This window comes from Tachyglossus aculeatus, chromosome 1, assembly GCF_015852505.1.
Source record: "Tachyglossus aculeatus isolate mTacAcu1 chromosome 1, mTacAcu1.pri, whole genome shotgun sequence".
Taxonomy (NCBI): domain Eukaryota; kingdom Metazoa; phylum Chordata; class Mammalia; order Monotremata; family Tachyglossidae; genus Tachyglossus; species Tachyglossus aculeatus.
Window position 1 is genome coordinate 40,338,962 of NC_052066.1, and position 25,289 is coordinate 40,364,250.

General features: G+C 44.7%; 1 protein-coding gene across 1 annotated transcript in view; it reads right to left on the reverse strand.

The window, feature by feature from the left end:
* SMC4 (structural maintenance of chromosomes 4) overlaps positions 1-25,289 on the reverse strand; it is a 77,725-nt gene that overhangs the window by 10,522 nt on the left and 41,914 nt on the right. The window contains exons 13-19 of the mRNA XM_038747939.1: positions 23,402-23,587; positions 21,568-21,729; positions 18,011-18,236; positions 17,809-17,888; positions 9,816-9,968; positions 9,280-9,406; positions 3,846-4,035 (exon numbers count right to left, since the gene is read on the reverse strand). Coding sequence (XP_038603867.1) covers positions 3,846-4,035; positions 9,280-9,406; positions 9,816-9,968; positions 17,809-17,888; positions 18,011-18,236; positions 21,568-21,729; positions 23,402-23,587 — 1,124 coding nt within the window. The remainder of the gene's footprint in view (positions 1-3,845; positions 4,036-9,279; positions 9,407-9,815; positions 9,969-17,808; positions 17,889-18,010; positions 18,237-21,567; positions 21,730-23,401; positions 23,588-25,289) is intronic.

The following is a 25,289-nucleotide window of genomic DNA, read 5'->3' on the forward strand; positions in this document are numbered from 1 at the left end:
CAACCTTTTTTTAAAAAATGAAAGTAGTCTTTTCAGAGCATGGATTTTGTTTATTTGGACAGCGTGATCACACTATTTTTAGAAAAGAAAAGCTACTTGAGATGTAGATTCTCACATGATTCAATGAATTAAGAAGGAAAAAAAAACAAAAGGAATTTTCTAACACAAACCTCATCCCAAGACTTGTTCTCATAATGCAGCATGGCCTAGTGGACAGCACGGATCTGGGGATTCAGAAGAACCAGGGTCCTAATCCCGGCTCCGCCACTTGTCTGCTGTGTGACTTTGGGCAAGTCACTTAATTTCTCTGTGCCTCAGTTATTTCACACGGCACATAGTAAGTGCTAAATACCATAAAAAAAATAGGATAAGGGGCTACCTGGATGCCAGGCAGTTAGACTTTCTAGGAAACTGGAAATAATAATAATAATATTGGTACTTGTTAAGCGCTTACTATGTATCAGGCACTGTTTTAAGAGCTGGGGTGGATACAAGCAAATCAGGTTGGACACAGTCCCTGTCCACGTGGGTCTCATAGTCTTAAACCCCATTTTAAGATAGAAAAGAAAGAAACATGAGGATTACGAAGATGTCAGATGCTCATGTTCCTCCCTGCTCCGGTTTTCCTAGGGCCCTGCCTAAGGGAGCACTGAGGACGCTCCTGTGGACGCTCCGCACTGCAGGAGCGTCCCACACTTGCTGGGAAGTCATTCATTCATTCAGTTGTATTTATTGAGCGATTACTGTGTGCAGAGCACTGTACTAAGTGCTTGGGAAGTACAAGTTGGCAACATATAGGGATAGTCCCTACCCAACAACGGGCTCACAGTCTAGAAAGGGGAGACAGACAGCAAAACAAAATAAGTAGACAGGTGTCAAAACTGTCAGAATAAACAGAATGATAGCTATAGGCACATCATTAATAGAGTAGTAAATATATACAAGTAAAAGTAATAAATATGTACAAATATATACAAGTGCTGTGGGGAGGGGGTGATGGGGAGGGGAGGAGGAGAGGAAAAAGGGGGCTCAGTCTGGGAAGGCCTCCTGGAGGAGGTGAGCTCTCAGTAGGGCTTTGAAGGGGGAAGAGAGCTAGTTTGGCAGTGTGGAGGGAGGGCATTCCAGGCCAGGGGAAGGATGTGGGCCGGGGGTCGACGGTGGGACAGGCGAGAATGAGGCACAGTGAGGAGGTTAGCTGCACAGGAGTGGAGGGTGCGGGCTGGGCTGTAGAAAGAGAAAAGGGAGGTGAGGTAGGAGGGGACGAGGTGATGGAGAGCCTTGAAGCCGAGAGTGAGGAGTTTTTGCTTGATTCGTAGGTTGACAGGCAGCCACTGGAGATTTCTGAGGAGGGGAGTGACATGCCCAGAGCGTTTCTGTACAAAGATAATCCGGGCAGCAGAGTGAAGTATAGATTGAAGCAGGGAGAGACAGGAGGATGGGAGATCAGAAAGGAGGCTGATGCAGTAATCCAGTCGGGATAGGATGAGAGATTGAATCAGTAAGGTAGCGGTTTGGATGGAGAGGAAAGGGCAGATGTTGGCGATGTTGTGGAGGTGAGACAGGCAGGTTTTGGTGATGGATTGGATGTGTGGGGCAAATGAGAGAGCGGAGTCATGGATGACACCAAGGTTGCAGGCTTGTTAGACGGGAAGGATGGTAGTGCCGTCTCCAGTGATGGGAAAGTCAGGGAGAGGACAGGGTTTGGAAGGGGAGATAAAGAGCTCAGTCTTAGCTCAGTCCTGGCCCTTCTCTGTGCTTGGACATACAGGTTTGCCCAATGAAGCCCAGGCACTGAGACAGAACCAGGCTGAAAGTGCTCAGCGACACTCAAATGCTGGAGCAGAGTCATGAAGTGCTGGAGGCCCCAGGAAACAGTCAATACGGAAGCCTTCTTGACTGACTGATCACCACAAAGGATGGAGTGCTCATTGCTCCAGTCAGCTGTAAGAACTGTAGTTCCACAGAAATTCAGAGGGCAGGTAATGAGCCCAGGGGAAAGTGAGAATGAAATCTAGATAAGGAGGTGTGCTGAATGGATGGGCAGCAGATGAATTCGAAGTACCCTCCAAAAAGTCAGGGCAGGGGGGTGGGGTGACAGTCTCCTGGGGCAGTGAAGAGGAAAGTTACTTAGGGACACCATCGGGAACTCTTCTATAACTAGGTGCAAACTCAGTTCTTTCATGAACGAGATAGGCAAATGTTTGCCTATTCAAGGATTTCTTGGAGACTTGGAAGAAACAGGAATAGAATTACTTTTGCTGCTTTTCCCCCCCCATTACTTCTTTTGCGAAACTAAATCGCGTGTCTACGAGAATAAATAATGTTTCGGGGCACAGAAATAGGAGAAATACTTGGCAATTGATGACAAAAGTAGAGCATGTCTCCCTTTCCTAGAATATCATAGGACACCCGAGACTTCGTTTTAGTCTGTCCACTGTTCTTCCTTTTGGTTCCCCAATTACTGCTTATCAGAGAGCAAATGTTTGGGTGCTCAACGATCTTATTGAGATGAGTGTAGTTTCAGTGACTTGGTTCAATGCTTGTAATCAGGTTATCAATCAACCAGTGGTAATTATTGAGCACTTACTATGTGCAAAAGACTGCACTAAACGCTTGGGAGAGTACACTACAACAGAATTAGCGGACCTGTTCCCTGTTCACAGTGAGCTTTCAGCCTAGAGGGGGAGACAGACATTAATACAGATAATTTATAGCACATAATTTAAAGATGTGCATAAGTGCTGTGGGGTTGGGGCCTATATCAACTGCCTAAAGGTCACAGATCCAAGGGCATAGACAACAGAGAAGGGAGAAGGAGCCGAAGAAAGGCGGGCTTAAATGGGGGAGGGCTCTTGGAAGAGATGCGATGTGATGCCACTTGATAATAATAACAATAATAATTGTGGTATTGGTAGAGTCCGTGCTATGTGCCAAGCACTGGGATAGATATAAGATCATCAGATCAGACCCAGTCCCTGTCCCACACTGGGCTCACAGACCAAGTAGGAGGGAGAACCAATATAATAATAATAATAATGATTGTGGTATTCGTTAAGTGCTTACTATGTACTAAGTGCTGGGGTAGATACAAGCAAATTGGGTTGCACACAGTCCATATCCCACAGGGGGCTCACAGTCTCAATCTCCATTTTGCACATGAGAAACTGAGGCACTGAGGAAGTGAAGTGACTTACCCAAGGTCACATAGACAAGTGGCAGAGTCAGGATTAGAACGTATGACTTTCCCCGAGCTCTATCCATTACACCATGCTTGGGAGAATTCATTCCATTCACATTCCCTCTCCCTCCCCCTCTTCTCCTCTCTCTCTCCCTCCCTCTGGAAGAGACAAGCTAATCAGGTTGTATGCAGTCCACATTCCACATGGGGTTTAACGGTCTTAATCGTCATTTTACAGATGACAAAAGTAGATCATGTCTCCCTTTCCTAGAATATCATAGGACACCTGAGACTTCGTTTTAGATGGAGGAACAGGGAAGTTAAGTGATTTGCCCAAGGACACACAGAACCAGGTCCTCCGACTTCCCAGGTCTGATCCGTGCTCTTTCCACTAAACCACACTGTTTCTTTGCTGTTGAGGATAGCCCATAAACGACTCCCATGCAATTAAAAAGTTGGATCTCATGGTTCCAGGAAATCCTGGTCTTGCAGTTCTAGACCGTAAACTCCTTGTGGTCAGGGAATGTGTCTAATAACTCTATTGTACCGTACCCTCACAACCACCTAATACAGTGCTATGCACACAGTAAGCGCTCAATAAATATCATGGATTGATCATGATCATGATGATAATCTAAACATTTTAAGGACACGCTCTGGAGATTACCTGTCTGAAGTCTTGATAGCCACTTGAGCTTTAGTAATAGCAGAAGCACATTCATCTAGTTGCTTGTTTATTTTATCCAGTTTGTCTTGTTGACCTTTGAGTTTATGATTGTTGATCTCCATTATGATGTTGTGTAATCTTTTAACCTCCGCTTCCACTTTACTAGCTTTTGCAGCCACTTTTTCATAATCTGAAATTAAAAATAGGAAATTTTCCAAGATCATGCCTAGACTGACCAGGCGCACATCTCCTCCTGCCTTCAGGACATCTCTACTTGAATGTCCTCCCGCCACCTCAAACTCAACATGTCCAAGACAGAGCTCCAAGCTTCCCTCCCAAACCCTGACCGCTCCCGAACTTCCCCGTCACTGTAGAAGGCACAACCAGCTTTCCCGTCTCACAACCTTGGGGTCATCCTTGACTTCGCTCTTTCATTCAATCCTCATATCCAACCCGTCACTAAATCTTGTCAGTCTCACCTTCACAACATTGCCAAGATCCACCCTTCCTCTCCATCCAAACTGCTACCATGTTAATACAATCACTCATTCTATCCCGACTGGATTACTGCATCAGCCTTCTTTCTCCTGCCTCTCCCCACTTCATACTCCATACTTCACTCTGCTGCCCGGATTATCTTTCTACAGAAACGTTTAGGGTGTGTCACCCCCGTCTCCTCAAAAATCTCCAGTGGTTGCCTATTCACCCCAGTACCAAACAAAAACTCCTCACTATTGGCTTTAAAGCTCTCCATTACCTTGCCCTCTCCTACCTCACCTCCCTTCTCTCCTTCTACATCCCAGCCCGCTCACTCCACTCCTCTGGTACTAACCTTTTCACTGTGCCTCTGTATTGCCTGTCTTGCCACTGACCTCTAGCCCATGTCATTCATTCATTCATTCAATCGTATTTATTGAGTGTTTACTGTGTGCAGAGCACTGTACTAAACACTTCCTACTTAACGTCCTACCTCTGGCCTGGAACGCCCTCCCTCCTCAAATTTGCCAAACAATCACTTCCCATTTAAAGCCCTACTGAAGGCACACCTCCTCAAAGAGGCCTTCCCAGACTAAGCCCCACTTTTCCTCAGCTCCCACTCCCTTCTGTGTCACCTTGATTTGCTCCGTTTGCTCCCCTCCTCCCCGCTCTGCAGCACTTATATATATATATATCTATAATTCTATGTATTTATATTGATGCCTGTTTACTTGTACTGATGTCTGTCTCCCCACCTCTAGACTGTGAGCTCGTTGTGAGCAGGGATTGTCTCGTTATTGCCTGCTACTGTACAGTCCCTTACTCTTCCATGCTCCTTTTTGACTCTCCCATCCTTCCCAGCAGTATCTCAAGAGGATGTCTACACTTTGACACCTGTCTACATGTTTTGTTTTGTTGTCTGTCTCCCCCTTCTAGACTGTAAGCCCGTTGATGAGTAGGGGCCGTCTCTATGTTGCCAACTGGTACTTCCCAAGCACTTAGTACAGTGCTCTGCACACAGTGAGCGCTCAATAAATAAGATTGAATGAATGAATGAATGCTGCATTGTACTTTCCAAGCGCTTAGTACAGTGCTCTGCACACAGTAAGCACTCCATAAATACAAAAATGAATGAATACTCACATGACTTTCCAGAATCTCTGTTCTGCAGTCAGATCAGTGTGTGGCTACCTAACCCCCAGGTGACAAGGACCCCGGTTCATATGTATTTACATTTCAATGGCTGCCTGCCTTCACACCTACTCAGCCCCTGCTTTCTTCACACCAAATGGACACCAAAAGTCTCTTTATTCCTAATCACTGGCCTCCTTATTCTCAAGGTCCAAGGACAATTCAACTAACGCCTCAGGGTATCACCAGATTAAGTAGTTATTCCTGTCTTTTATAACTACAATGCTTAAACTTCACTGACCCCCAGATCTACATCTCTGCCCCTGCTCTCTCCCCCTCTCTCCAGGCTCGCATCTCCTCCTGCCTTCAGGACATCTCCATCTGGATGTCTGCCCGCCACCTAAAGCTCAACATGTCGGAGACTGAACTCCTTGTCTTCCCTCCCAAACCTTGTCCTCTCCCTGACTTTCCCATCTCTGTTGACGGCACTACCATCCTTCCCGTCTCACAAGCCCGCAACCTTGGTGTCATCCTCGACTCCTTCTCTCATTCACCCCTCACATCCAAGCCGTCACCAAAACCTGCCGGTCTCAGCTCCACAACATTGCCAAGATCCGCCCTTTCCTCTCCATCCAAACTGCTACCCTGCTCATCCAAGCTCTCATCCTATCCCGTCTGGACTACTGCACCAGCCTTCTCTCTGATCTCCCATCCTCGTGTCTCTCTCCACTTCAATCCATACTTCATGCTGCTGCCCGGATTATCTTTGTCCAGAAACGCTCTGGGCATATTACTCCCCTCCTCAAAAACCTCCAATGGCTACCGATCAATCTGCGCATCAGGCAGAAACTCCTCACCCTGGGCTTCAAGGCTGTCCATCACCTCGCCCCCTCCTACCTCACCTCCCTTCTCTCCTTCTACAGCCCAGCCCGCACCCTCCGCTCCTCCACCGCTAATCTCCTCACCGTACCTCGTTCTCGCCTGTCCCACCATCGACCCCCGGCCCACGTCATCCCCCGGGCCTGGAATGCCCTCCCTCTGCCCTTCCGCCAAGCTAGCTCTCTTCCTCCCTTCAAGGCCCTGCTGAGAGCTCACCTCCTCCAGGAGGCCTTCCCAGACTGAGCCCCTTCCTTCCTCTCCCCCTCGTTCCCCTCTCCATCCCCCCCATCTTACCTCCTTCCCTTCCCCACAGCACCTGTATATACGTATATATGGTTGTACATATTTATTACTCTATTTATTTTACTTGTACATATCTATCCTATTTATTTTATTTTGTTAGTATGTTTGGTTTTGTTCTCTCCCCTTTTAGACTGTGAGCCCACTGTTGGGTAGGGACTGTCTCTATATGTTGCCAATTTGTACTTCCCAAGCACTTAGTACAGTGCTCTGCACATAGTAAGCGCTCAATAAATACGATTGATGATGACCCCACCATGACTCTTCAATCACCCCCACTCCAGTCAGCCCATCCCAATCCTCCCCTCCACCACCCAAACCCTCCCTACCTTTGGTGTGGTCTGTCCCTCCAACTCTGTAATCCTGTCCCAGGTCACATCACCCCTCGTCACCCACCCCTGTCAACTCACTTCCATCCAAACCCTCCCCACCCCCCGCACTGCTCCCTCCCCAAGTGCGGCCTGTGGAACGCCTGCTCCATCATGGGGGAAATTCCCCCACTTCACTCCACAGAGACTGTACTCTCTAAAGGTCACGATTTATCTCCTTCTTACCAAATCCAACAGACCCTACACCATCTTAATCCTCCTCGAACTCTCAACTGCCTTCGACAGTATTGACACCCCCTGCCCTGCCCCGCCAGAAACATTATCCAACCTTGGCTTCAATGACACTAGCCTCTCCTGGTTCTCCTCTTATCGTTCATTCTCAGTCTCCTGAGTGGGCTCCTCCTCTGCCTCTCGACCCTCTAGTTGTGGGGATGCCTCAAGTTTCTAGTCTCCGTCTACACCCACTCCCTTGGAGATCTGATTCGCTCACAAAGCTTCAACTCCCACCTCTATGCAGATGACACCCAAGTCTACATCTCCAGCCCTGATCTCTCTCCCTCTCCCTCGCATTTCCTCTTGCCAACAGGACATCTCTACTTCCATGGCCTCCCGTCAACTCAAGCTTAACATTTCCAAAACAAAACTCATTTTCCCACTCAAACCCTGTCCTCCCCTTGACTTTCCCTCACTGTACATGGCACCACCATCCTTCCTGACTCACAAGCCCGTAATCTTGGCATTATCCCTGACTCCTCTCTCTCATCCAACCCATATATTCATCACTAAATCCTGTTGGTCCCACCTTCACAACACTGCTAGAATTTGCAATTTTAGCAATCCACCCTGTCCATCCAAACTGCTACCCTGTTAATCACTTATTCATTCATTCAATCGTATTTATTGAGCACTTACTGTGTGCAGGGCACTGTACTAAGCACTTGGGAAGTACAAGTCAGCAACATATAGAGACAGTCCCTACCCAACAGCGGGCTCACTGGTCTTCTCCTGCCTTGATTACAGTGCTTAGTTCTGTGCCTAGCACAGAGTAAGCACTTAACAAATACCACAATTATTATTACTAAATCAGCCACCTTGCTGACCTCCCAGCCTCGTGTCTCTTCCCACTCCAAACTTGTCCATACTTAATAATAATAATAATGATGGCATTTGTTAAGCGCTTACTATGTGCAGAGCACTGTTCTAGGTGCTAGGGAGCACATAAGGTGATCAGGTTGTCCCACGTGGGGCTCAGTCTTCATCCCCATTTTACAAATGAGGTAACTGAGGCACAGAGAAGTGAAGTGACTTGCCTAGGGTCACACAGCTGACAATTGGCAAAGCCGGGATTTGAACCTATGTCCTCTGATTCCCAAGCCTGTGCTCTTTCCACTGAGCCACACCATACTTCACTCTACTGCCTGGATCACTTTTCTACAAAAACATTCAGGACTTGTTTCCCCGTTCCTCAAGAAACTCCAGTGGTTGCCCATCCACCACTGCATCAAACAGAAACTCCTCACCATTCCCTTTAAAGCAAACACCTTTCCCTTCCTACCTCGCCTTGCTACTCTTCTACTACAACCCAGCCCACAAACTTTACTCTTCTAAAGCCAACCTCCTCACTGTACCTCCATCTCCACTGACCCCTCATCCACGTCCTCCCTCTGACCGGGAATGCCCTTTCTCCTCAGACCCAACAATTACTCCCCGCCCCTTTCAAAGCCTTACTGAAAGCACGTCTCCTTCAAGAGGCCTTCCCTGACTAAGGTCCCCTTTCCTCTTTTCCCACTCCCTTCTGTGTTGCCCTGACTTGCTCCCTTTATTCATCCCCCCTCCCAGCCCTACAGCACTTCCGTACATTCAGCACTTAGAACAGTACTTGGCAAATAGTAAGTGCTTAACAAATACCATTATTATTATTATATCTGGAATTTCTTTATATTAAAGTCTGTATCACCCTCTAGAAGTCTGTTGTGGGCAGAGATTGTGTCTATTTGTTGTATTGTATTCTTCTAAGCATTCACTACGGTGCTCTGCAGACAGTAAGCACCCAATAAAGTCAACTGACAAATGAATGTCAAAGAAAACCACACATAATAGAACACTAAGATAATACGCCAGTTAAATTAGGCAAGAAATACCACTTGTTTAAAGGACATGTCTCAAACTCAAGGACTCAAACTCCTTTCCCTTCCTACCTCGCCTTGCTACTCTTCTACTACAACCCAGCCCAGGTGTTCAAGTAAACACTGATATTTCAAAACATAAATAGCAATTTTACATTGATTTTTAAAATTGCATCAATTTTTTGTACATACCTGTCTTTAAGCCAGTAAGGTTTTTTTCCAGCAATTTCTGCTTGGTTTTGTCAGGAGCGGCAGCAAGCACATTAGCCTCAAGTTCTCTAACCTGTCCCTTTAAGTAGACTTCTTGTTCTAATAAACTCTACAAAATCAAAAAGTGTTTTAAAGATAGAGTCTCAATATTCTACTGAATTAAAAGAATAAGAAAACCTAAAGACACTCTATAAGCACAAGAGTAAAGAGGTTTGCTTTACAAAACAGACAAACAAAAAACCCTGACCATTTCAAATTCCAAAGAATTAAACAGGGATGGAAACAAAGGTATTTCTCCCAAGATGTTCCCATCCAACACACTACAGAGTACTGTCTCCCAGGGAGCTTGCTGTCACCACTACACTACATCCATTCCATAGAGTTGGCCTTTCCCCCCAAATCTTAACTGTGAACTCATACACCAATCTGGGGATACCACTGGCTTGACTCCCTTCTCAGGTCCTCGGCCTCCTGAAGTTAATGCAATAACTTCACATTAGTTTACAAAAATCACAAACCTGGATACTTGCAGTATATTTTTCTAGAGTGTTTTTCATCTCTCGAACACTCTGGCGCAATTTTATTATTGATTCTTCAAGCTGCAATTTTTCCTCATGGCACTGCTTTGCTTTTTGGGAATCCTTTTGCAATTGTGATTCCATTTTGCTTACCTAAGAAGAAAACTAGGCATTAATAAAATTTTCAGCCATTTTTTTTTCAAGTCAATCAATCAATCAGTGGTATTTGTTGAGCACTTACTATATGCAGAGCCCTGTATTAAGTGCTTGGGAGAGTACAATCCATCAGTTAGCAGACACGTTTCCTGTGCACAATGAGCTTACAGTCTAGAGATGTGCGTCTAAGAAAATATTTGCATTTATCTGTCAGTTTATTCACATGGCCAGCAGACCTCAGTGATGAGATTGGAGGTAAAAGAAAAACTTTGGACAAAACCTTAGAGGGAAAGTGCTCATGTGCCTGGAAGACCTGGCCTGAGAGCAAAATAATAATAATTGTGGTTCTTGTTAAGTGCTTACTATATTAGCCAGGTACTGTACTAAGCGCTAGGACAGATACAAGCAAATTGGGTTGGACATAGTCCAACAGCATACGGTAAGGAGCCATTGTAATTTTTGTGTGTGGATTTTAGAACTCAACTGATCTCCATTTGAGTCTCCTTTTATATTATTTTCAATTGTACTCTAGACAACTGCTCTGGGCTGTTTTCTTCCTAACATTACTCGACTTCCCCGGAGAGTTGGCTTGCTCCTACAAACTAAGGTAGACAAACACAAAATACACCATGATGTCCAACCAAAGATCAAACCAGCAACCTTGGCTGCACCAAGTGTACCACTACATTCCCTTGCTTCACCAGAGATTGAAGCTCTTTGGAGGGCAGGCACGTTTCCTAACTCTACTGTGCTCTCCCAAGTGCTTAGTATAGTGCTCTGCACATATTAAGTGTTTAATAAAATACTAATGATTGATAGTCAGCATTCTACCTGGGAGATTATTTCAACCAACGTTACCAGGGCTTCTGTAGAGCTTCCAACTCCTCATTTCTTTCATTCATTCAATCACATTTATTACATGCTTATTGTGTGCAGAGCACTATACGAAGCATTTGGGAGTTTTCCCTGATTCTCTCTCCCTTCTGCATTGACAAAGCACTTGGATCTGTACCCTCAGCCCCAAAGCACCTATGTACCTATCTGTAACTTATTTATTTTCATCACTGTCTTCCCTTCTAGACAAAGCTCATCGTGATCAAGGGGCATGTCTGTGAGCCCACTGTTGGGTAGGGACTGTCTCTATATGTTGCCAATTTGTACTTCCCAAGCGCTTAGTACAGTGCTCTGCACACAGTAAGCGCTCAATAAATACGATTGATGATGATGTCTGTCAACTCTGTTGCAACGTACTCTCCCAAGCAGTTAGTACAGTGCTTAATACTACTGATTGATGGACTGAATACTCTGAGTACTGGAGGGTTGATATTCCTACTGTTTATTCAGCATAGATCAGGAAGGAGTTAAGAGTCTGATGAAGCATGTGGGTCTATTTAATATCGTCCCAACTCCCAACTTGATCTGTACCACCCTCCACATATCCACTCACAATCAACCACAACACTTCTTGAGACTCACTGTTGCAAACTGAAGCATTTGACTCACATAGCCATTTCCTCAATCTCTTTCTCTCCTTAATTTTTAATTTGTCTCAATTCCTAGATCGGAAGCACCTTCAGGGCAGAGACTGTGTCTTCTAATTCTACTGCACTCCCCCGGGAGTTAGTAGAAAGAATATGGGCATGGGAGTCGGAGGACCTGGGTTCTAATTCTGCTTCTGCTACACTTGCCTGCTTTGTGACCTTGAGCAGATCACTTCACTTCTCTGTTCCTCACTTTCCTCATCTGTAAAATGGGGATTCAATACTCGCTCTCCCCCTTACTTAGACTGTGAGCTCCACGTAGGACTGGGACTGTGTCTGACCTGATTACCTGGTATCTATTCCACAGCTTAGAACAGAATGGTGCTTCATCCGTAGTAAGTGCTTAACAAATACTACGATGATGATGATGATGATGAGCACAGTGCTCTGCACACAGTAAATGCTCAATAAATGTGACTAACGGATCCCTCTAGCATTACTTGCAGTCTTCTTTTGGCTTAACGGTAGGCATTGTGTGGAACCCAGAGACCTGCACCTAATACTTTGCTCTTGTAAACTCAGGGGGGATTACTCTCCTTAAGAACCACACCTGGTGTGTTAGCCACTAAAGTAAGTGGCACAGGCTGAGATGGGGTTAAGGATTCCTGCTTCCTGAGAAGCAGCGTGGCTCAGTGGAAAGAGCCTGGGCTTTGGATTCAGAGGTCATGGGTTCAAATCCCAGCTCCGCCACTTGTCTGCTGTGTGACTTTGGGCAAGTCACTTAACTTCTCTGGGCCTTAGTTACCTCATCTGGAAAATGGGGAATAAAACTGTGAGCTCCCCGTGGGACAACCTGATCACCTTGTAACCTCCTCAGCACTTAGAACAGTGCTTTGCACATAGTAAGCGCTTAATAAATGTCATTATTATTATTCTTTCAGACTGTGAGCCCACTGTTGGGTAGGGACTGTCTCTATATGGTGCCAACTTGTACTTCCCAAGCGCTTAGTACAGTGTTCTGCACACAGTAAGCGCTCAATAAATACAATTGATGATGATGATGATAGTGCTGTGGTCCCCTGGGATCATTTTGTCCCTCTGTAATAATGTTTGGGGAGGGGAGGACATATTTCCCCATCCTCTGCTTATTTTTTTTAATTTAATGGTATTTGTTAAGCACTTACTATGGGCCCCAGGCTTTGTACTAAGTGCTGGGGAAGATAAAAGGTGAGCAGCATGGCTCAGTGGAAAGAGCCCGGGCTCAGGAGTCAGAGGTCATGGGTACAAATCCCAGCTCCACCAATTGTCAGCTGTGTGACTTTGGGCAAGTTACTTCACTGTGCCTCAGTTCCCTCATTTGTAAAATGAGGATTAAGACTGTGAGCACCCGTGGGACAACCTGATGACCTTGTAACCTCCCCAGAGCTTAGAACAGTGCTTTGCACATAGTAAGTACTTAATAAATGCCATCATCATTATTATCAGGATGAATTCAGTCCCTGTCCCACATGGGGCTCACAGTCTATGTCGGAGGGAGGATTTCATCCCCATTTTACGGATGAGATAACTGAGGCACTGAGAAGTTAAGTGACTTGCCCAAGGTGACTCAGCAGACAAGTGATGGAGTTAGGATTCGAACCCAGGTCCTCTCATTCCCAGGCCCGTGTTCTTTCCACTAGGCCACACTGCTTCCCTATCTTTAATGGTTTAACCCAAATTTACTGTATACATAGCATTTACAATGCTTTGCACATAGTAAGCACTTAATAAATGCTATCATTATTATTATTAATTGCGGGGGAGAAAAATAGAATTTCAAAAAGACCACATTTTGCAAAGAGCTTGTCACCACAACACAGTGAGGAGCAACTGTTTAAAAGTGCCATAAGGAAAAAAAAATCCCTAGGTTAGAGAGGAGGCTCATAGTTGGAGTTAGGCACAGCAATATAAACTGTCTAGGCTATGGAAGGTGAAAGAGGGAATCTTGAAAGCAGTTTCCTTTCTCTGATTTTGGAGAACTTTTAATCAAAACAATGTTCACTGTAATGATGTCTGTTTCTTTTAGATCAAGTCGGCAACCTCGATGTGCAGAAGAGCCTACCAAAATGAAACCTTTGAACAATTGGTGCCCAAAGAGCCAATCAACCATTTATGGCCCCCTCACCTGATATATCACCTCACTGTTTTCCCCTTCTAGACTCTACGCTTACAATAATAACAACAACTATAATAATAATTGTGGTATCTGCTAAGTGCTTACTGTGTGCCGAGCACTGTTTCTAAGTGCTGGGAGAGATGCAACAAATTCAGGTTGGACACAGTCCCTGTCCCACATGGGGCTCACAGTCTTAATACCCATTTTACAGATGAAGTAACTGAGGCCTTGAGAAGTTAAGTGACTTGCCCATGGTCACACAGCAGACATGTGGCGAAGCCAGGATTAGAACCCACATTCATTCATTCATTCAATCGTATTTATTGAGCGCTTACTGTGTGCAGAGCACTGTACTAAGCGCTTGGGAAGTACAAGTTGGCAACATATAGAGATGGTCCCTGCCCAACAATGGGATTCATTCAATCGTATTTACTGAGCGCTTACTGTGTGCAGAGCACTGGACTAAGCGCTTGGGAAATACAAGTCGGCAACATATAGAGACAGTCCCTACCTAACAAAGGGCTCACAGTCTAGAAGGGGGAGACATCCTCTTACTCCCAGGCCGATGCTCTTTCAACTCATGATAGGCAGAGAATGCACCTGCTAATTCTCTTGTATTGCACTGTACTCTCCCAAGTGCTAAGAACGGTGCTCTGCACATAGTAAGTGCTCCATAAATACCACTGATTGATTATTCCTCACTGCTCACAGGGTAAGTTGATGAAGCCACTAAGGAACCACACAGCTGCTTTCCAGAACAGAGGTTGTTCCCAGCAGCGGAGGGGAAGGGGAAGAGAATCGGGGAGGAAAGGTGCAGCATGATGGGCCAAGCCTGGGAGACATTAGTTAGCGTCTTCCTGGGCTGCCTGCACATCTGATATGTTGCCAACTTGTACTTCCCAAGCGCTTAGTACAGTGCTCTGCACACAGTACGCGCTCAATAAACACGATTGATTGATTGATCTGAGTACTGTATTCCTCTCCTCAGACCCTCCGGCACCGGACAGGAGCCCCTTTCTTTCCTGAGTCACTTCTCCATTTCCCTCCCAGCTCCCAAAGGCTGCCTAGCCTGCCAGAGCCCCACCGTGACACCTAGGTTTTTGGAGTGCTCTGAACATAGTAAGCGCTCAATAAATACAATTGATGATGATGATGATGGAGGCTGCGGTCTACCTATCACTTATTGTGTACAGAGCACTGTACTAAGCACTTGAGAGAGGGTATACTACAACAGAGTTGGTAGACACCTTCCCTGTCCACAATGAGCTTACAGCCTAGAGGGGGAGACAACATGAATAGCAATAAATTAGATATGTGCAGAAGTGCTGCGGGGCTGAGGGAGGAGGTGAAAACAAAGAGAGCTTAAAGGACTCTTGGCGAAGGACTGTAGGTGGGTTACTTGCCGCTCGATTCCCCTATTCTCTGTTCCTCTCTCCCTCAGAGCAGCGATGGGTTGCAGTGATGGGCTGGAAGGAGCCCAGCAGCCCGTACCGTTGGCCGCATCTTTTATCAAGGTGGCGGGGTCACGGGATGTGGGCTGTACGGCAGGGGCCTCCCCAACAGCCCCGAGGCCCCGCTCAACAACCAGATTTGGCAATCAATAGTATTTATCGAGTGCTCGCTGTTGGCAGAGCACTGTACTAAATGCTTGGGAGAGTATGACAAAATAAGAAGATACATTCCCTGCCCATAACAAGCTTACAGTTCAGAGGGGGAGGCTGACATTAATGTGGATAAATAAGTAATTTATCATATATATTTTAAAGACAATAATAATAATAATGTAATAATAATGTTGGTATTTGTTAAGCGCTTACTATGTGCAAAGCACTGTTCTAAGCACTGGGGGGAACACAAGGAGATGAGGTTGTCCCATGTGGGGCTCACAGTCTTCATCCCCATTTTACAGATGAGGGAACTGAGGCACAGAGAAGCGAAGTGACTTGCCCAAGGTCACACAGCAGACATGTGGGGGAGGCGGGATTCGAACCCATGACCTCTGACTCCCAAGCCCTCGCTCTTTCCACTGAGCCATGCTGCTTCATAATAATTATGGTACTTGTTAAGCACTGTTCTAAACACTTGGGTTGATACAAGTTAAGCAGGTTGGACACAGTAAAGATAAAGATAAAGATAAAGATAAAGATAAAGATAAAGATAAAGCACAGTAAAGACATGTACTTAAGTACTGTACCAAGCAGAGCCAGAAAATGGCAGGAACACCAAAGGCTGCGATTGGTCTCCTAGGTGCATCATGACCACCTAGACCTAGGGATTTGTTTTCTCTCATTTTACAGAGGTTCTTCTTACAGCTGTTACCTTCTTTATTGAGGTTTCACCAGTTACAGGCACAGAATGTTACAAACTATTTCATAAAGCCACCCCCTCCCCACCTTCTCTGCCACTTAAGCACTTATTAAGTGCCTGTCTGTCTGTTTTGTTGTCTGTCTCCCCCTTCTAGACTGTGAGCCCGTTGTTGGGTAGGGACTTTATCTGTCACCGAATTGTACTTTTCAAGCGCTTTGCACAGTGCTCTGCACACAGTAAGTGCTCAATAAATACGATTGAGTGAATGAATGAATGAATGAAGTGCCAGGTGCTAGACTAACTGCTGGGATAGATGCAAGACAATCAGGTTGGACACAGTCCCTGTCCCACATGGGACTCATGGTCTATTATTTTGCTACATGTTCAGCGTTTACTATGTGTCAAGCACCATTCTCAGTGTTGGGGTGCATACAAGTTAATCAGGTCAGACACGGTCCCTCTTCCACAAAGTCTAAGTAGGAAGGAGAACAGGTCTTTAATCCCCATTTTACAGCTGAGGAAACTGAGGCATTGAGCGGTTAGGTGACTTGCTCAAGGTCACACAGCAAGCATTTGGCAGAGATGTGATGAGGACCCAGGTCCTCGGACTTCTAGGCCCACGCTCATATTGCTAGGCTACTCTAGGCTCTTAAAACAGAAACACTGTTTTAATTATTCCTCGAAATATCTGCAAACAAGTGTGAATTTTTTTTTAGCACCCAGAGCAGGTGCTGGTTTTTGTGTGTGTTTCGAACAAGCTGGACTACCATCTTAGAGAAGCAACGTGGCTCAGTGGAAAGAGCACAGGCTTTGGAGTCGGAGGTCATGGGCTCAAATCCCGGCTCCTCACTAATTGTCAGCTGTGTGACTTTGGGCAATCAATCAATCAATTGTATTTATTGAGCGCTTACTGTGTGCAGAGCACTGTACTAAGCGCTTGGGAAGTACAAGTCGGCAACACATAGAGACAGTCCCTACCCAACAGCAGGCTCACAGTCTAGAAGGGGGAGACAGAGAACAAAACCAAACATACTAACAAAATAAAATAGAATAGATATGTACAAGTAAGATAAATAAATAGAGTAATGAATATGTACAAACATATATACATATATACAGGTGATATATACATATATACAGGGGGTCACTTAACTTCTCTGTGCCTCATCTGTGAAATGGGGATTAAGACTGTGAGCCCCCCGTGGGACAACCTGATCACCTTGTAACCTCCCCAGCGCTTAGAACAGTGCTTTGCCCGTAGTAAGCACTTAATAAATGCCATTATTATTATTATCTGAAGAAAGGACTAAGGTGATAGATACACTATTCTATTTGATCAATCAATCATATTTATTGAGCGCTTACTGTGTGCAGAGCACTGTACTAAGCGCTTGGGAAGTACAAGATGGCAACATATAGAGACAGTCCCTACCCAACAGTGGGCTCACAGTCTAAAAGGGGGAGACAGAGAACAAAACCAAACATATCAGAACGACGCAGAAGGGACTGCGAGGTGAGGAGAGGTGGGGGGCTTAGTCTGGGAAGGCCTCTTGGAGGAGATGGGTAAGCTCGTTGTGGACAGAGAATATGTCTGATGTTATAGTGTATTCTCCCAAGCGCTTGGTACAGTGCTTTGCATTTGATCAAAACTTATGACCACTCTACCCTGTAATCCACAGACCTCCCAAAATGTTTTGTGTGCATTTTATAGCGCCATCCAATTTCTCAACCAAGAGACTATGTTTCAGAGCATCCAGACTCATCTTCCTACTTGCAGGCATAGTTAATTTATATGTTTTGAAATACGGCCCCTTCAGCCATCATCTATAGACTAGAAAGTGTAACCTAACTGCTTCTTCAACAGTTCTGTGGAGACAATGTGATGTATACTAACCTCATCTTCAGAAATTTCTACAACAACCGAGGAACCCATTCTGCCTTTCATTATCTTGCTTCCACCACCGGTCATTGTGCCTTGAGAAGAGTTATGATATATATATATATGTAAAAAAGGGAAGAAACAGAGAAATTAGTTTACTACCTGAAAGGACATAACACCATCCACAAATGAATAAAATAGAAACATTTTCTATTACCTGACTGTTCTATAATTTGTCCCGATAAAGTTACTACTCTCCATCTTTTATCTTTTTGGAATGCTACTCTCGTAGCCTGATCCAAGTTGTTGGCTACTAAAGTATTTTGCAAGGCAAAATAAAATGCTTGGCGTATTTTCTCATCATTTACTTTAACTAAGTCAAATAAACGAGGTGTGTTTTCGGGAGTTGGGATTTTGCTCATCTTTTTTTCCCACACGGTCATCTACAAGGAAGAGAAAATCTTGCTTAGAAAAGGTATTTTAAAATTTTACATCAAAGACCCAAAATCATGAAATATACATAATATGAGGAATACTTCCTAATTCTCAGATGGCTTTAGTTTATGTATGTTACCAGAAACTGCTACATTTCTAAATACCGACCCCTTATTCAACAGGTAATTCTCAGCAACTTTCTACAAATTTGACCCCTGGGAATCTGGCTTCTGCCCCTCCGCTACACAGAAACTGCCTTCCCTAAGGTCACTAATGACCTCTTCCTGGCCAGATCCAACGGCCTCTACTCCAACCTAATCCTCCTTGACCTCTCAAGTTGACTCTGACCTGGTAGAACAGCCCTTCCTCCTGGAAACACTATGTAATCTTGGCTTCACTGAACTGTCCTCACCTGGATCTCCTACTTCTGTCTACTCCTTCTCAGGACTTTTGTTAGTTCCTCCTTGCCTCCCATCTCTTAACTTTGGGAGTTCCTTAAGGCCCAGTTCTGGGTCCCCTTCTAGGCTCCATCCACACGCACTCCCTCAGAGAACTCATTTGCTTCCATGGCTTCAACTACCATCTCTTTGTGGACAGTTCTCAAATCCACATCTCTAACCTCCTTAACCTCTCTCCTCCTCTGCAGACTCACATTTCCTCCTGCTTTCAGAAAAATCTCCACTTGGATGTCCTATAGATCCCTCAAATTTAACACGTCCAAAATGGAACTCTATCTCTCCACCCAAACCCTGTCCTCCCGCTGACTTTCCCATCACCATCCTCCCTGTCTCCCAAGCCCATAACCTTAGACTGTGAGCCCACTGTTGGGTAGGGACTGTCTCTATATGTTGCCAACTTGCACTTCCCAAGTGCTTAGTACAGTGCTCTGCATACAGTAAGCGCTCAATAAATATGATTGATTGATTGATAACCTTGGCATTATCTTCAATTCATCATTGTCAGGCCTTCCCAGACTGAGCCTCCTTTCCTCTCCCCCTCATCCCCTCCCCCCCAGCCTTACCTCCTTCCCCTCCCCACAGCACCTGTATCTATTTATATATGTTTGTACGTACTTATTAGTCTATTTATTTATTTTATTTGTACCTATTTATTCTATTTATTTTATCTTGTTAATATGTTTTGTTTTGTTGTCTGTCTCCCTCTTCTAGACTGTGAGCCCGCTGTTGGGTAGGGACCGTCTCTATATGTTGCAAACTTGTACTTCCCAAGCTCTTAGTACAGTGCTCTGCACACAGTAAGCCCTCAATAAATACGATTGAATGAATGACTTAATCCCATGTATTTAGTCTGTCACCAAATCCTGTGAGTTCAGCCTTCACAACATCACTAAAATCTGTTCTTTCCTTTCCACCTAAACTGCTGTTCTGCTGATTCCAACACTTATTGGAGAAGCAGCGTGGCTTAGAGGAAAGAGCCCAGGATTGGGAGTCAGAGGTCGTGGGTTTTAATCCCAACTCCGCCACTTGTCAGCTGTGTGACTTTGGGCAAGTCACTTCATTTCTCTGGGCCTCAGTTCCCTCATCTGGAAAATGGGGATTAAGACTGTGAGCCCCAGGTGGGACAACCTGATCACCTTGTATCTATCCCAGCACACTTATCAAATACCATTATCACTATTATTATCAGCTGTGTGACTTTGGGCAAGTCACTTAACTTCTCTGTGCCTCAGTTCTCTCATCTGGGAAATGGGGATGAAGACTGTAAGCCTCCACGTGGGACAACCTGATTACTTTATATCCCCCCAGTGCTTAGAACAGTGCTTGGCACAGAGTAAGAGCCTACCAAATGCCATCATCATTATTGTTACTATTTGGGAGTGAGGGTTATTTGAGGCAAGGGTCGCCAATACATTTCCCAGGCTCTCCTGCCCATCACCACCACCACAATTTTTTAGAAGCAGCACGGCTCAGTGGAAAAAGCCTGGGCTTGGGAGTCAGAGGTCGTGGGTTCTAATCCCGGCTCTGCCACTTGTCAGCTGTGTGACTTTGGGCAAGTCACTTAACTTCTCTGTGCCTCAGTTACCTCATCTGTAAAATGGGGATGAAGACTGTGAGCCCCCAGTGGTACAACCTGATCACCTTGTATCCCCCCCAGCGCTTAGAACAGTGCTTGGCACATAGTAAACGCTTAACAAATGCCATCATTATTATTACGATCCTACCCTGTCTTGATTACTGCACCAGCCTCCTTGTTGACCTCCCTGCCTCCTATCTCTCCCCACTTCAGGCAATACTTCACTCTGTTCCCTGGACCACTTTTTTTACTGAATGATTCAGTCCATGTTTCCCCTCTCCTCATGAACCTCCAGTAGTTGTCTATCCAACTCTGCATCAAACAGAAACTCCTTACCACAGGCTTTAAAAAACTTTCGCTTTTCATTCGCTTTTCCGCTCCTACTTTAGTGATCTCCTACAACCCAACCCACAATCTTTGCTCCCCCAACCTTCTCACTGTATCCCGAGCTCATCTTTCTTGCTGCCATCATCTTCTTTCTGGCCTGGAACATCCTCCCTCTTCGTATCAGACACATCACCTTTCCCATCTTCAAGCCTGATTAAGATCACATCTCCACGAGACCTACGTCAACTAAACTCTCCCTCCTGGGCCACTTATTCACTTGGGTCACTCCCCATTAAGTGCACCCCACCCCCACTGCTCTTACGTACTCATCCACCCGGAATTCATTTTTATTTCTGTCTTTCCTTCTAGTTTGTATGCTTCTGGTGAGAAGGCATCAACTGTACCTATTCTTTTGTACTGCATTCTCCCGAGCGCTTAGTTGTGCTCTGCACGCAGTACGTGGTCGATAAACACCAACGGCTGATTGATTGTGGGGTAAAACAGTAGCACGTTTCTTGGTGGCCCCTCACCGTGACATTGGACCAGTCCTGCATCTGTGGTGGCATCAATGTAGCCTATTTTTCAGCACCCTCCCAACAAGTCGATTCTTTTGCCTTCTCCTTCATGCTTATAAGTAGGGTAACAATTCAATCAACTGATGGTGTTTATCGAGTGCTTATTATGTGCAGAGTACTGAACTAGGCACCTAGGACAGTATAATACAACAGAATTAGCAGACACGATCCCTGTCCAGAAACAAATATGCCCAGCTCTCCTGGTCGGTTCCTACCCACTCTAGTTCTCGTCCAGGTCCCCACATCCAAAAATGGCACTGACAGCTAGCTACACTGCAGCCACTTTCCCCTTAAGGCGATGTGCATGAACCCCTCCCACTTTATCCCCTGAGGAGAAACAAGTAAACATAAAACGACATATGGAAAACTGAGGTCGAAAATTACCTCCCCGCAATTCACTCACCTTATCCAAACCTATAAACGTCGCAACGCCAATATTCTGTTTCTTAAGAAAGTTTACACATTCTTGGGCTGTGTCGATAGTATCAACAACGATGTGGTCTAACGCACCACAACAAGATGAGATGGCAACGTCGTACTTTTCATCGATGGCCCCCAAATCGCCCTAATAATGAACACATCACAAATGAAGTAAAATTTTCCCTATTTTACTAAACAAAGGGATTACTTCACTAAACAATGAATTGGGGGCAAAAGGAAAAAAAACCAGAATAATAATAATGATGGTACTTGTTGAGCGCTTACTATGTGCCAAGCACTAATACTTTTGTAAGTGGAGCTTAAATTTACTAATAAAAGTAATTTAAGAAACTTCTCTTAGCAGTAGACCAGCTAACTATATGTAAAAAGGTAAATGGGGAATTCGTCCCAAGAAAATACTGTCTCCAGCTTCTAATTTTATAAAAATAGGAAACTTTTTGTTCTGTAAAGGGAACAATTAGCACTATAAAGCAAAAGAAGGACTTTATTAAAAGTGCTATAGAAAACCTGTCCTCACAGATTCCAAAGACCATGCAGTAACTAATCACATATATGGGGAGTGTTGGGGGGTGAGGGGGTAAGGGGGTGGCGGGAAAAGAACCTAAACCAAAACCTAATGGGAAACTATTTGGTCTAAGGAACTGTATCCTGAAAAATGTATTTTTCCAGCCGTTTTGTTTAACCTCCCCCCATCTCCAGTGGGTCAAAAATGGGTCCCAGGCACCTCTTGCCTTCTCTACCAATTATCCAAAATGTAAAAGTAATAATTATGGTATTTGTTAAGCACTTACTATGCATCAAGCACTCTGGTAGATCCAAGCCAATCAGGCCAGAACCTCAGTTCCTGTCCTACACTGGACTCATAGTTTAAATAGAAGGGAGAACAGGTACTGGATCCCCACTTTAGAGATGAGGAAACCGACTCAGAGAAATTAAGTGACTTCACCAAGGTCACACAGCAGGCAAATGGTGGAGCCAGAGTTAGAACCCTAGTTTCGTGACTCCCAGCCCAGTACTCTTTCCCACTTGGCCATTTACCAGGCTATAACAGCGTGTAGTTTAAATATTTATTTGTAAAATAAATGTGAGTTTAAAAGAGAAACCCTCAAATTTTATTCAAAAATATTTAAAAGCAGTAGAGTGCTCCAGTGCTTAGAACAGTGCTTGGCACACAGTAAGCACTTAAATACCATCATTATCACCATTACTTGGTCAACATCTACTACGTGCAAAGCACTCTAAATAAACAGTTGGGAATCTCTGCCCTCAAGTAGCTTATGATTTAATAGAGGCACAGACACACACCATTTACAAACTGTAGGAGGAGGTACAAAGATACAAAGACACAATTGATAATAGTTTGCAGATGGAAAGATGAATAAATATGCATGTACGTAAGGGCAAAGAGTGGCTATTGGGGTGACAAGATTTGGGATCAAGGAAATGAAATGGGGAATGCTTCTTGGAGATGGGATTTCAGGAAGGCCCTGAAAATGGGGAAAACCATGTCTCCTGGATTTGAAGAGGGGAGTTAGAGTCAGGTAAAGCAAGGGATTAGAGGAAAAGGAGCTAGGGAGAGAGGAGAGCTTGCACAGAGCTCAAGCTGAGGAATAGCAGGAGAAGAGAACAGATGTGTATGAAGGAGAGAGTTTGCAGAGAACACTGGCGTCTGTTCAGGAATTTTTGCTTGAGGTGGAGGGAAATGGGTAGCCACTGGAGTGTTGTTTTTTTTTTGAGGAATGGTGAGGTTAAAAATTAATATTTAAACATTAAATTTTTTAATATTTAAAAATTACCAGTCTTCCGTATATTCCAGGAATCTTTCCGGATTTTTTCTGCTGAATCAATGCGTCAAGAACTTTTCCGCGACTACGATTTATTGCTAAAGAACTCTTTGCTTCTTCAACCTTCTGGAGAGCCTCTCGAACCACATTTTTGATGCCCATTTCTTCTTTTGCAACCTTCTCAAGTTTATTTTCTTTCTAAAAAAAAGTTTTAACCCTCATGAAGACTGAAAATCTCAAAAATTGAATATTAAAATGTAAAACTGATCTGCTATGAATGGTGAAAAACATCAGCGCCAGGGCCAATTTTAACATTTATGAATAATCTGAATGTTATATGTTATAACAGTACTTTAATGAAAAACAGTATAGATTTACTTTTTTACAAAAGTATTTTACCATTTCATGAGCTGCTTCCAGCAACCTGTCAGGGTACAGGCTGTTTATCTAGATATGTACCAATGCTTTTAGCAACATGCTCGTTCCTTTTTAAGGAGAGAGCTGAAGGAGTATGTGAAAATGCACATGTAAAAACTGAAAAGAGGAGGGAGTTTCCAGCCATTATCTAACAGGAAGAGTCTAAAAGTTTAAATGCCTTGTGAAGCAAATTATTTAAAAGCTGAATTGATTCAGGATTCAATCAAACAATCAATAAATCAATCATATTTATTGAGCGCTTACTGCGTGCAGAGCACTGCACTAAGCGCTTGGGAAGTACAAGTTGGCAACCTATAGAGACAGTCCCTACCCAACAGTGAGTTTTATGGAAATAAAGTCCATAAGTGGTAGTCCATCACTGAAAGCTTCTCTGGAAAAAAAAAAAAAAAACTCTCTAAATAACTTAGCTCAGATGAAAAAATTTTAATTGGTGGAAACATGGAACAATCCTCCAAACACTTTTGTACTTCGTTTTGCTTTGTAGGGTTCATTCTTATGTTCTAAATTCCAAGAGTAGAGTATGTTTTGTTCCACATTCTCTAAGTCTTCAAAACACTTCCTTTACTATGGTCGCAGTCCTGTCATGGTAAACAATACAATTTTATTTAATGTGCTGAAATACATGTAGTATTAATAACAGCGAGCATCCTCACTGTTTAGAGCTTGCTTGATGAAAAAGTGTTTTTGGAAATACAAATTAATACAGAAAAGTCTGGATAGGTTTTCCATAAAGACGTGGAAACCACAGACATCAACTCCACAGGGCAAGAGGTCCTTTGGCCGCCCCAAGATTTTGAGCCAGGGCTTGGCGGTTCTTCATGGGACTGGAAAGGGAGCAGAAGGGCGGCCAGGATGTCGGCTCCACCTCTGGCCTGCTGACAGCAGGAAGGGGAAGAAGAGAAGGCCACTCCTGCTTTTCCTGTCCTCACTGGACACCTGGGCTAGCTGGGTGTGAGAGACTCCTGTCGTCTCTACCCTGAATTCCCAGGAGGAGCTGTCCTTCCTGTGGAACTCTCAAGCCACCGGAGGTGGGCATTCAAATGGCTAAACTCTCACTAGACTTCACTGCACTGCGGCAAGCAGTATCTGTGGCGGGTAGATCCTAGCCTGAACGTCGCGGTTCACCGTGGGTGACCAGGTGGGATTCCCCAGTAAGCGCTCCATAAATACGATTGAATCAATGAATGAATGAATTCCCAACTCAGTGGCTCTGGAATGCCAACCCTGGTGGATTCCTTGTGGCTGCCTGGGCAGACCAGGTGGAGGTGAGGCAAGGAGATATGAAGGGGACTTCTTCTGCCCAGCCCCAGTGCTGGGTGTGCACCAGGAAGAAGGTGACGGTAGAGGAGACAAGGTAAGTACTTTTTTCCTACCCCTCCTCTCGCTTCTTCCCTCGACGCTCCGCTATCACACTCAAAATGCAAGGTTGGCAGCCGCCCGCCTCGTACGAAATCAGATTTTA